Raw genomic sequence first — 13,739 nt, 5'->3', positions numbered from 1 at the left:
GCCAGACGATCTCCCTGCCTCCCTTTGCCATTGATGGGAGGTTCATTGCTTCCTGAGTCAGTCCCTTACTTTAGTTTCTCTGTTTGAGGAGTTCTTTTTTTTTTTTTTTAAGATTTTATTTATTTGAGAGAGAGAATGAGACAGAGAGAGCATGAGAGGGGGGAAGGTCAGAGGGAGAAGCAGACTCCCTGCTGAGCAGGGAGCCCGATGTGGGACTCGATCCCGGGACTACAGGATCATGACCTGAGCCGAAGGCAGTCGCTTAACCAACTGAGCCACCCAGGCATCCCTGTTTGAGGAGTTCTTATACTCAGCTGAAATTGTCTTTCCTGGAATTTTCAGTCTGACAGAAGGAGATCCAAAAGTACCTGGATTTGTCTCTTATTATCTTCCCTTCCCTCAACTTCCCTCTCCCTCTCTTCCCCTCATCTCTCCTCCCCTTGCCAAAAAAATGTTTTATTGTAGATTATTTTAGATGTATAGAAAAGTTGTCAAGATAGTATAGAGAGTTCTGTATATCCCTCACCTCATTGTGAAAATCTTACAGTACTGTAGTGTATTTGTCAAAACTAAGAAGCCAGTATTGGTACATTACTATTGACTATAAACTCCAGACTTTAGTCTGATTTTACTAGTCTCCCCCACCCTGCCCCCCATGCTCTTTCTCTGTTTCCAGATCCCATCTAGGATCCCATCACATTTTGTCATTAGTCTCATCTGGTGTGTGATAGTTTTTTAGTCTTTCCTTGTTTTTCATGACTTGACAGTTTTGAGGAATACTAGTTAGGCATTTTGTAGAATGTTCCTTAATTAGGATTTATCTGTTGTTGTTTTTGTTGTGCAGTTATGGGTTTGGGAGAAAAATACCGCAAAAGTGAAGTGCCATTCTCATCACATCATATTAGGGACACATGATATCATTTGCCTTATCACTGGTGATGTTAACCTTGATCTTCTAAGATAAAGTTCTCCTCCTCCTCTTTCCATACACAATTTTTTAGAAGCAAGTCATTATGTGCAGCCCACACTCAAGAGGTGGGGGGATTAAGCTCTAACCCCTGGAGGGGGCAGTGTCTACATAAGTTATTTGAAATTCTTCTGTAAGGAACATTTATCTCTTCTCCTACATTTATTTATTTATATTTATTTATATTTATTTATGCAATCACTTATTTAGATCAGTATGGAGTGAAGCACATTTTTTTGTACTTGGGGTTATAATCCATTACTACTTTATTTTCTTACCCAAATTGCTTCAGCTTTGGCCACTGGGAGGCCTTCCAGTTGTCTCTTGTGTCCTTTTGACATGCCCCATCCCTTTGTTTTTTTAAGGACTTCCTTACTTTCTGGCACAACAAGATCTTCCAAGTTCTTCTTGTATTTTCCCCTGCCCCATCCCTTGAATCAGCCATTTCTCTGAGGATCCCTGATTCCTTTTATTTGAGAATGATATTACATACCAAGATCTGGCCACTGGGTGTGCTCATTGCTACTGAGGTGTCTTACTTCTAGATTCTCTCGGTGGCAGAACTAGGAAATAGATGTATGTATATCAGCCCTTGTCACACATGTACCTATGATAGTTCTGTATCTACATTTGTTTCTGCAGTAAAGCTTTTCTTTTGAGCATTTATATTTTTCTGTGTAGCCAGCAATGAAATGTGATTCACAGCCTACTATCACCAATGGTAATGTTTAAAAAAAGAGAGAGAAGAAAGTTAAAATGGAGATGTTGGCATATATATGGCTTAAGAACTGAGCCATCTTTTAGTTGGATCATGTCATTTTAGAGATGAAAAGATCCTGAGAAGTCTATTGGGATCCTACGAGGTTAAGGAGCTGCTTAGTGGTACAGTCAGGTTTGGAATCTGGGTGTTTGAAATGGAGTCTTTTTATTTCCACCATATCTCATGGCTCTTTAAGACTGATCAGTATTCTTCACTTTGTATTCAACTCAATAATTAGCTTTTGGGAATGCTTTAAGCAGATTAGAATGTAATTTTATAAATTGATGTGCACAGGTATTACCTAGCTAACAAACGTCTGCTAGAGTGTTACTAATGGGGTAGTTGGTTCTCCAGCAATATATCTTAGATCAACAATTTGAAAATTATGCTCTTATGGCCAGATGTTAGTGGGTGAACCTTTTCAAATGATTATGATGATTATTCTACCTTGTTTTACTTTTTATAACTATCTTTTAAAAAAATCCTTTTGCTCTGGGAAGAGAACCATAGGGCTCCTATAGGATAGATACTTGATGCATATACCTGCTTTTTAGAAATGAGATATAATGAAGCAATGAAGGAATCTGCTTAATGTTATCCAAAATGTTGGGATAGGGTAAAAAGGAAAAATGAAAGCTGTAGCCCCCACAGCCCCACTTCTAACAGGCCAGCCACACAGCTCCTATATTTCAAATTGCTCTTGGCAGCTTGTAAAGCAGAAAATACTTGAATGCTTGTCTCCAGAGACTCCTGAGGTTATAGGACAGTCCTAGGATGCCTTCAAATGTTCTAGCCATTTCCTTTGAGAAGTGGGTGTGTTTACACTGGGTAAATCATGTCTTGTCACCATGTAACACTAAAATCATCCTGTTCTTTTCCATCTGTACCTATTCATTCCAGAGACTTATCATTTTGTTTTTGTTTGGTGCATTGTGAAATGAATGGTAACAGCTGTTTTTCGTGTACCAAATAATATAATTGTAAATCTTAACCTTGAGATGATATGTCCAAATTTTTCCAGGTGTGGAAATGACTTGACTAGAAAAGTTCGTTTTGGGGTAGTTATCCCAATACAGAATCACATTCATCTGCTTGCCATCAACTTCATTCAAAGAGAGAACATTTCTGTAGGTTATTTTTTAATTCCAACACTCCTTTCTTAACCTGGCCTTTCCTCTTTAATATAGTGTATTTTCATACACATAAACGTACACATACCCTAATGTCCCATCTTCCTTCTTTCCCACTTTATTCTTCTCCATAGCTCTCACCACCATCTAGTATACTATATATTTTACTTCTTTAGCTTCTTAATTGTCTGTTTCACCCAACTAGAATGTAAGCTCTATGAGAGCAAGGGATTTGTTTCATTGACTGCTATATCCCTAGACCCAGTATAATACCTGGAACACAGTAGATACTCAATGAACCCTTCTGAATGAATGACCTGGAAGTTGCAAGTTGTGATCATTTGGCCCCTGATTTTAATATAAATTCAAATAGTTGAGTTTTATTTTATAGGATTATTTTATATTAAAAGTGAAATAAAGCACATTATTTAAAATGGGGATTTATCTATTCACCAAAAATCTCATAATTTGTACAAAACATGGTATAGCAATTTAGAAGTTATGCGGTTACTCCAGAAATTCCATGCTGTTATCACATGCAAGGAATTTTGAAATTCTCTGCTAAATATCACTCATGAAATTAGTGGAAGAGCTAAAAGGAAAAAAATGTTTTAAGTTATAAAGTGGATTACCTTCAGATTTACCCAAAGATACCTTGAACCCTAAGTGACATTGCCCAGTTTGATCCCTTATTCTATTCACCAGGTTTAGCAGAAAATGACTGTTCCTTGTTATAAAAAAAAATCCTATGATCAATAATCGTACTACTGGGTATTTACCCAAAGAATACAAAAACACTAATTTGAAAGGATATATGTACCCTTATGTTTATTGCAGCATTATTTACAATAGCCAAATTGTAGGAGCAGCCCAAGTGTCCATCAATAGATGAATGGATAAAGAAGTGGTACGTCAGGGCACCTGGGTGGCTCAGTGGGTTAAACATCCGCCTTAGGCTCTGATCCCAGAGTCCCGGATCAAGCCCCACATCGGGCTCCCTGCTCAGTGGGGAATCTGCTTCTCCCTCTGCCCCTCACCCCACTCTTGTACTCTCTCTCACTCTCTCAAATAAATAAATAAAATCTTAAAAAAAAAAGAAGTGGTATGTATATACAAGAGAATATTACTCAGCCATGAAAAAGAATCAAATCTTGCCTTTTGCAACAACATGGATGGATCTAGAGAGTATAATGGTAAGTGAAATAAATCAGTCAGAGAAAGACAAATACCATATGATTTTACTCATATGTGGAATTTAAGAAACAAAACAAATGAACAAAGAAAAAAAGGAGACAAACCAAAAAACAGACACTTTACTATAGAGAACAGATGGTTACCAGAGGGGGAGGGGGTGGGGGGGTGAAATAGGTGATGGGGATTAAGAGTACATTTACCATGATGAGCACTGAGTACTGTATAGAATTGTTGAATCACTATATTGTACACCTGAAACTAATATAACACTGTATGTTAACTATACTGGAATTCGAATTCTAAAAATTTAAAAAATAAATGAAAATAAAAATAAACTTTGATTTTGGAATAAGAAAATCTATTCTGACTAGTATTTGCCAATATAGAGAATATTAAAAAGAATATACTGTAAAATTCGAGGTAATTCCTCTAAAAGAATGTCAGCATTCGTTTAGATATATAGATGCTGACATGTTTTTATTTTTAATCGTATTGCTTTAAAAATATATTTTTTAATTTAAAATTTCTGGTATCTGAAGTACTTAACACTTATAAAACTAGTGGACTCTTACTTGTATAAGTTATACGTAAGATAATATAAAAGGGCTTGCAACTTTACTAGCTATGTTATAAACTAGATCATACCAATCAATCTAATGCCAAATTTCTTGCAGCATTCTCTCTAGGACAAGAAACAGACAAATAAAAAGCAATCTAGTCATGAACATCACAAACTTGTTTGCAAGCCATCTTTGGACTGATACTGTGTATTAATTACGTCTTTGTATAAGAATGACTATTTTCTTATTACCACCTTTTATTTCAGAGCATTGGGGAGTCAACAATGTCTGTTGTGTTAAATCAGCTGCTGCCCATGATTAAGCCTTTGGACCAGAGGACCAATGATGACTACAGCCCTGAAGAGCTGTTGATCCTCCTGATATATATTTATTCTGTCAGTGGAGAGTTCACAGTGGACAAAAACCTGGGGGAAGCTGAAGAAAAAGTGAAGAAAGCATTGGCTCAGGTCTTTTGTGAAGAGTCTGAATTGTCACCTTTGCTACAAAAAATCACAGGTGAGTGTTTAATAAAAAATATAGGACATAAACATCACTGATATAGAAAAGGGTTTAAAAATAAAGGCATTTTAGAAAGAGGTGAAACCACCTTCATTGGAGTTGTTTGGAATTTTATGAGGCCTGATGAATACTAGCCAGCCTTTAGGATTAGAGGTTTTCATTGAAATATTTTTTTTCCAGCTATAGTGAAATTATCTTCTAATTGTCCATCACAGCTCCTATTTCTAGAGCCTTGTTAAAATAGCAAAATTTTCACAGGGTGTCATATCTTTAAGAAAAAACAAGATGTGCAGCCTATTCAAAGGGTTTCTGTTGACATAGTTTCTTTGAGATTGTCATTTCAAACTTAAACACACACACACACAAAACTGTTTCCCTAAAATGTTATGCAATGTCATAAAATTGAAAATTGCAATTTTTGAGAGTACTTTTATACTTTTTACTTCTCATATTTCATTTTGAATCTGAATTAATTGGTAGTATCCCAGATAATATCCGAATATCTCAGTAAAGGAGGCTATGCTGATTCGGGAAAGATATATCATACACTCTAACCATTTTTACTTTTAGTAAGAACTGTGATGTAACTCATAGAGACATTCATTTGTGTTTTTCTTATCAAACTCAGTATTATTTCTATTTTGCGCAAAGCTTATTTCCATTAGCATGGATGGAGCCTGGGTCTGTTTACGAGTGGAAATTGTTAAAGCTTACACACAAAACTTAAATAGTCTAAAAACATACGTAGCTCTCATTCATTCATGAGTGTGTGTGTGTGTGTGTGTGTGTATAGGTGTGTGCAGACCTCTCCATTCAGGAAGGCTCCACTGAGGCACATTATGTATTTCCCAGCTCCTCCTCCTGTTGCCTGTCGCGCCTCACTGAGGGGAGCGTCCAGACCGCTCCGAAAGAGGCTGTGTAGCTGTCCACTGAAGTGCCCCATGCATGGTGCTGGTCTTCATGCCCACGGATGACCTTTTCTTTGTCTGGCTATGGAAAATGAAACCCTGACGAGATGGAAACAGAAGTTTCCACAAAAATGAAACATTTCCTTGCTTAGTATAGAACCTCTTTGCCAACTTAAAATCTACTTAAGGAAAACTTGTGGAATTTGCTCCCATTTCATTAAGTTACGGCTCTCTATGCGACTACGTGTTTGTTTGGCTATAAATGAATATTGACTTAGAAAGGTTTAATATGGTTTATACAGTGCTCTGAACAGTAATTTGATTCAAAGTAAATTTGAATGCCAAGAGAATTTAATTGGGAGTTATTCTTAAAATGCATAATTTCAGAAACAGACAACAAAGATGGTTTGTTTTAGCTGAGGTTCTTTGGATGGCTTTTCTGTAACATTAGTATGTTGCTGTATTATTTTGGGAATTGAAGTCATGCTGGAAGAGTATTCGTTTAATACTCACTCAAGGTGTTTATTGACCCAGCATTTCACTCTTTATTACTTTCTCTATTTATGATTGCTTAGGATATTGCATTCTCTTGCTTTTAAATGTGACTTTACATTTAAAAACACTTCTGTACATTCATGTTTATATCAAGAAATAGTAAGTTTAGCAAATGAAGCTTAAAAATAAGAATTTGTAGAAAATTTAGTATATTTAAAAATTTTAGAGACATTTTGTAATATGAAGTATACATTCCTACCTCGGTAAACTTTGGATGTACAGTTTAAGTGGGGTGGGTAAGATGCACTACTTAAATTTGGCATAGGTGAACTTACTAGTGGGATACATATGCGTCACTCCATCTCTATGGACACCAAAAGGACTTTATTTTTGAAGATAGACTTTTACTTGGCCATAGACATACCCCTATTAAGTATCTTGGAAATTCAAATGTTCTGAGAAGTAGGGTTTATGTTTACAATTAGCTGCTGAGGCAACTGTTTACATCTCAGGAAAAAAGCACTAGGATGGTGTGGGGGTAGCAGTGACTCAATCTTGTAGAACAAGGTGGGATATTCCATTATATATTGAAAGAATAGAATCATCTTCCAAATTGCCTTCCAAATGCTTGGGCAATTGTGGAACTAGGTTAACCTGGCTTTACCATGAACTTGTGCACAGTGTTGGGTTTATGTTATTCCAGTTTATAGTCTTGGCTTACTTGTTACTAGGTGGCAGAATTTCTTTTATGGCCTGTGCACATTTTGGGGTTGATGAAATTTGGTTTAAAACTATTATTGAAAGCAAGCAATTAATCAGTAAAACTCCACTTTTTATATTATAATTTTATTAATCTTAATGTTAATAGAATCAAGAAAATAATACTTTTTCTGTACTGAAAACTCAAGCATGTGATCATCACCTAAAAGTGAAAGGATCAGAATTTGAACCCAGGTGTTCTGGGTCTGGAGCCCAGGTCTTTAAACAAGAGATTCTAAACCTGCTACCAGCTCACTTCCATAACCATTGCATTTATTATATTTTGTAATTGAGGCTTGCTTAAACTTACTGTTTTATGCCATGCATGCTCAGCCATTCCATCATGTTCTTATTTTACAAACAGTGAATTAATATTTGGTTAATATTGTAGATATCGCCTGTTCTTTTTACTGTCTGTAATAGCTACTTATAGATGTTTCCTCATGCCTTCCTATTTTCATGCATGTATTCTCTTTGTTTCTGCATTGCTATTAAGAAATTAAAATATTATTTCTAGTCATTGAAATCTATTGGTTGTCTAGCTTTCTAAAATAGGAGTGGCAAACTTAAATTCTTTTTATTTCAGTGATATCTCTTGACAATAATTGCCCTGTGTTTAAAATTCATATTTCCTTTTTATATGTTGAATATGTAATTTACTTTTGGCGTTTTCTTTCATTTCTCCCTATTCTTCCCTTTTATGGAAAGCACAATGAGAAACTGTAATTGGCAAAACATACAAAAACTTAAGCATGGTCAACGGCAGCATACTATTTTCCTTTTGATAGCTACTTTTAGGGAGAATGGCAGGCAAAAACTCTCTTTTCTACTCACACAAAATAACAAGGGCTGGCTCCCTGAGTGTCAGGGATAGGAATTGTAAAAAGTAAATTGGTACGGCCTGAAAATGTCATTTACTGTGCTTTCTCAGTCTTGCTAAGTTCAAAGAGATTATCAGTTTCTGTGTATGTTAGTGTTTCCCTAGCAGTCACAAGAGAAAACAAAGGAAAACCATTTGAACTTTCTTCAGAGAATGAAGTCAAAATTCTAATTTTAAAGATCTGTGTAAACTTGGAATGTCATCATACAGGGAGGTGTATCAGATAAAGCATAGAGCTTAGATGTAAAAATCCTTGATTCAAAAGTCCTGGCTTTGTCATTTCCTAGCGGTGTGTGTTAGTCATCCTATCTTCCATCTTTGAACCTTGACAATAAACGTAAGTGCTATATTGATGACCACTCAGTGATTTTACTAAAAATAAAATGATGTTATATGGAGCTAACATATAACAAATAATGTTATATGTGAGCTAATTTCCAGTCCATACACACTGTAAATAAGTAATCATCTCCTATGTCTGTTGTTATTTTGGTAGCTTGTAGCTGTCATGTAGGGCAGTACTTCCCAACCTTAATCACATTGTGACACACACAGACAACAAGTATGCTTGCATAGTGTACTCAGGTAAGTGGACAGAACTTTTTGGTCAGAAGCAATCAGCCCTGGGGCTTTGGCCAGTCCAAACCCTACCTAACTAACCTGTGAGCCGAAGTGAAACAGCTCAGCACACATGTAACCTATTAGGAGCAAATCAGTACTCAAAGGGTATGTTGGTCAGAAGGTTCTGGAACCAGAAAAAAAGGAAAACAAAACTTGCGTACAGTTTTTGACACCCAAAACTATTTTGGAAAAATTTCTTTTTGGTAAACAACTTTTATGTTGCTTATTGATTTATGTCCCTGGATTTTTATACTGTCTTTAAAGGAAAGGTCAATAGGGGCTAGATCTGTTGAGTTTAGTGGAAAGCTAGGGAATGAGTGATTCAAAGTATCTAAAAAAAAATCTATAGTTCAAGATAGAGGCATAATGATACCATGGAAACTGTATTTATATTTATTACACTCTTACTCTTCTTCCTGTTGATAATTTGGGGTTATCACTTATTGTACCATTGTATAAGGATTATACCTGGATATATATAGTGGGAAATTTACCAGATTAGCTTAACAAATAGGGATTTATATTTTCTCAGCAGGAAGTTCAGAGACAGGCAGCAGAACTCATGTTCTTTCTGGCTTCTTTCTTTCTTTCTTTCTTTCTTTCTTTCTTTCTTTTCTTTCTTTCTTTCTTTCTTTTCTTTCTTTCTTTCGTCATCATGGTCATGAGGTCATCACTCCTCCTTGACTTAGTATGTCCATGCTTCAGGCAATAAAGGAAGACGGTTGAAAGTAAGAGGCATATATTAACAGAGGCTGCCCTTTTTCATATTAAGGAACACAATAACATTTCTCCTGTCCTACTTGTATCATTGGCTAGAACTGGGTTTCATGATCACCTCTGGCTCCTAGAGTATTTTTAACTGGGCATCTATTTGTCATGACCAAAGTCAGAGTTCTGTTAGAAGAAAGAAGGTGAGAATGGACAGTAAGTAAAAAACTTCTATTTGCTGCAGTTATCATTTTAGGCTTCCCTGATAGGGAAAATTGTAAGGGAAGATAATATACTGTGAGGTGGAGTGATGCCCATGGTACTTTAATCCACAGTTATAATATTGACATTTCTTTTATAGTATATACTGAAATAATGTGCTATTGTGTGCCTAGTATCACTGGACTTACATCACAAATATTTTCAACCTATCAATATTTGTTGAATATGTCTACATACCTGACATTATTCCAAGATCTTGAAGCATAGAACCCCTGGGGGGCAGTGGTAGTGAAATGTAAAGGTTCTCAGCACAGGATTAGGAGTTGTGTGCCTGGGTTTTAGTTCTGACTCTGAATCTTAGTAATTGTGCCATCTTGAGTAAGTCACTTAACTTCATGATGCTCAGTTTCCTCACAAATCAAGTGGGGATAGTAATGACAGTAACAAACTCATGAGATAAAATAGTCAAAGTGCTTGGTGCAGACCCTGGTGCATGTGCTGTCAGTTTGTGTTCTCTACATCATTATCATTATTATTTTTTTGAAGATTTTATTTATTTATTTGACAGAGAGAGAGAGAGCACAAGCAGGGGGAGCAGCAGAGGGAAAGGGAAAAACGGGCTCTCTGCAGAGCAGGGAGCCCGATGCAGGGCTCGATCCCAGGACTCTGGGATCATGACCTGAGCTGAAGGCAGTTGCTTAACTGACTGAGCCACCCAGGCGCCCAAGGATATTCAGTCTTAATAGAGAGAGTGATAGGGAACGGCAGGGACTGTGTCAAACTGGAGGTCCTCTGATTGTTACCAGGAGAGCAAGAATCTGATACTCTAATCTCTCAAGAAATCAGGACTATTATTTTTTTAATGAAATATGAAGAGTAAGTTTTGTGGAAGGAATGTTGCATAAGTTCTTCTCATGTGAAGATGTATTTTTCTCACTTAGATGTATAGTTGTGCTTCCTTTGCCACGTAATTCCCAGTACTTTTGTGTAAAATAATGGCAAGATTGCTGTTCCTCTAACTGGAATAATTAGAACTTCACATTGATTTGGGTAAAATGCATAAGTTGTCTTCATGATGGACCATGATTTTTTAAATCATCTTCAACTTTGTTAAAGTTTCATTTTAAGGGATCTTGTTTCCTAAGTTTTTTTTTCCTCTATCCCTTCTCACTTGTCCAATGCCCTTTTTAAGATCAATCACATATAATAAATGAGGAAAGGCAGGTCCAGTTTGGAAAGCACTGTTCTTGAGGACACTGAGAAGATAAACATAGTCTAGTGAGCTCTCAACCAGTTCCCTTGCATCCCCTAGAGGAAACCTAATAGAGGAGTCTCTTCAACTCTGAATGAGGAAGAAGCTGAGAATTTGTTTTTCAATGGGTTGTGGAAGGTACCTACATGGTACTTTCAGGTCTACTTTCCAAATGGAAAGCATTTTTGTGCCCTTATCCATAGTGAAACAAAGCCATATTCTATAGCCAACAGTAAAAATCAAGTTGCACTGATTTATGACATCTTTCCTCTTTTGAAAAGCTCAGGTAAACATAGACCATATAAAATTATTATTGCTATTCATGTCTGCCACTTTATTATAAAAACTTTCATCTCTGTTACCACAAGGCATAGATGTTTTATTATGTTAGTAGAGATATGTCTTTCAAACAAAGCATTTTTCATAGTTGGCCGAGTACTTTTCCCAGCCTTGTAGAAAGTTAGTCTCCTTAGTAAAATATGAAGTACTTCCAAACAGAAAATTGTAAAAGATGAGGAGCCAATAAGAAGTTCTCCTCTTATGCTTCCTTTACTTCATCACCTCTGCATTCTTTCCTCATCTCACAGGTTTGCCTCAGTAATTAATCAAATTTCAGACTGTACATTTCTGCAGATTGTTGCTCCTGAGGGCACTATTCCAATTGGAATATCAGTTTTCAAAATTTCAAAACTCTTTCTCTTGAGAGGTTGTTCCTTAGACCTTAAGTATCCCTCCTGGTTTGGCAATGACAAGGCTGTTGCTGTGGTAACTGGAAGAGTGATCCTAAAAACTCATTACCAGCCTTCATGTTACCCACACTTGAATGAAAACTTCAACTCATTACAGTAGGTGCCAGGGTACAAAACCATGATTATGGAATCCACCCACTCAGCTGGAGGAGTTCAGGAAGTAGGGTACAATTTATTTTAGAAAGGATTCTACCTTATTTCTTGGTTCTAATTTATGGATTTCCAGTTATTGTGGCATTCCAATATTGGACTTTTCATTAAGGAATATACCTTCCTTTCTAGTGTTTCAGATTTTTTTGTTTCAGGGCTGCCAGAAGAAAACAAAACAAAAAAACAACTTTAAGACTGTTGCTTTCCATTATGGTTTGCTACACAGTTTGGTATAATAAGGTCTATTTTTCCTCTTGATTTCTAAGATTTCTGCTGGAAACTCTGATGAAGAACATATGTCTGTCCTAAATCTCTCCCATGAGAAATGTTGGAACTGTTACATTTAGTTTTACTGTCCAACATATTAAAATAGTTAACCACGGCACATATTACAAAACAGCTATATCAAATGAAGTTTAAAATGTTTATTTCATATTTAAAATATATCACAGGCTATGTAGAAAGATATTTAGATCTACCTATTAAGGTAGCTAACTAGTTAAGCAATGTTGCTAACATATTAAGGGATCACTACAGGTTACTTTTTCAAGTACTTAATTTTTCCATGTCACATCATAAAAATAATCATTCTTAACTAAGACACTGGAACATATATTTTTGCATTGGTATTTATGTATGCACAAATGTGTAAGACATACTGTCCATATCACTAATTTTTGTGTCTGCACATGATGTCAATAGTAACAATTGTTAATGCTACAGATGGATATTAATTATTGCTGATTCTTATTAATTGCACATTACATGTGGCATAAATTTCTCAATCATGAAAAGGAAAAGTGGCATACATGGAATATAAGAATAGTTTTCTTGAACATGTAGCTATGGATGAAATAGGAGAGATGGGGTGATGTGGTTGAAAAGGGTGCAGCTGTGGGGGGGGTTGCTGATTTTTAATCCTAAATATGCTCATATCATAAAGCTAGTATGAAGGTTAAAAGACAAAAATAGTAAAAATAAGTATGATCATAATGATTAGTTAAGGGATACTCAAGATAAAAAGATGTTAAAAGTGACATCAAAAACATAAAACGGAGGGGGGAGAGTAAAAATGTTTAGAATAGGATCGAACTTAAATTATTATCAACTTAAAATAGACTGCTAAAGATATGAGTTGTTGTATGTAAGCCTCATGGTAACTGCAAAGCAAAACCTATACTAAATACATAGAAGATGAAGTGAAAAGAATATAAACATACCTCTAAAGAAAGTCACCAAAGAACAATGGAAGACACCAAGAGAAGATGAAAGGAACAGAGAGGAGCTACAAAAATAGCCAACCAACAATGAACAAAATGGCAATAAGTAATACCTATCAATAAGTACTTTAAATGTAAATGGACTAAATTCTCCAGTTAAAAGACATAGAGTGACTGAATGGATTAAAAAAAAAATTACACATCTATATGCTGCCTGTAAGAGACTCACTTTAGATGTAAGGACACACACAGACTGGACATGAAGAGATGGAAAAAGATATTCCATGCAAATGGGAACCAAGAGAAAACTGGAGTAACTGTATTTATATCGAAAAAATAGACTTTAGAACAGACTTTAAAGACACAAAGATGGACTTACATAATGATAAATAGTCCAACTAGAGGATATAACATTTGTAAATATGCACCTGATATAGATGCACTTAAATATATAAAGCAAATATTAACAGACCTAAATAGTAAGCAAGACAGTAGTAAGGACTTTTAATACTCTACTTACATCAACAAATTATCCAGACAGAAAATCAATAATATCAGTGGTGCCTGGGTGGCTCAGTTGGTTAAGCGTCTGCCTTTGGCTCAGGTCATGATCCCAGATCCTGGGATCGAGCCCCGTGTCAGGCT

At 35.9% G+C, this 13,739-nt stretch overlaps 1 protein-coding gene across 2 annotated transcripts in view; it reads left to right on the top strand.

Moving 5' to 3' along the window:
- SCFD2 (sec1 family domain containing 2) overlaps positions 1–13,739 on the top strand; it is a 433,063-nt gene that overhangs the window by 193,286 nt on the left and 226,038 nt on the right. The window contains exons 5-6 of one of the 2 annotated variants that reach the window (XM_036106903.2): positions 4,878–5,127; positions 5,983–7,818. In XM_036106903.2, coding sequence (XP_035962796.1) covers positions 4,878–5,127; positions 5,983–6,104 — 372 coding nt within the window. In that variant the 3' untranslated portion in view covers positions 6,105–7,818. Of the gene's footprint in view, positions 1–4,877; positions 5,128–5,982; positions 7,819–13,739 lie in introns of those variants that run through there. The other variant, XM_078068601.1, reaches the window with a different exon arrangement.

This window comes from Halichoerus grypus, chromosome 3 (assembly GCF_964656455.1).
Source record: "Halichoerus grypus chromosome 3, mHalGry1.hap1.1, whole genome shotgun sequence".
NCBI classification, from domain to species: Eukaryota; Metazoa; Chordata; class Mammalia; order Carnivora; family Phocidae; genus Halichoerus; species Halichoerus grypus.
Note: the sequence above shows the minus strand (reverse complement) of the source record. Positions and strands in the feature narration are given on the sequence as shown.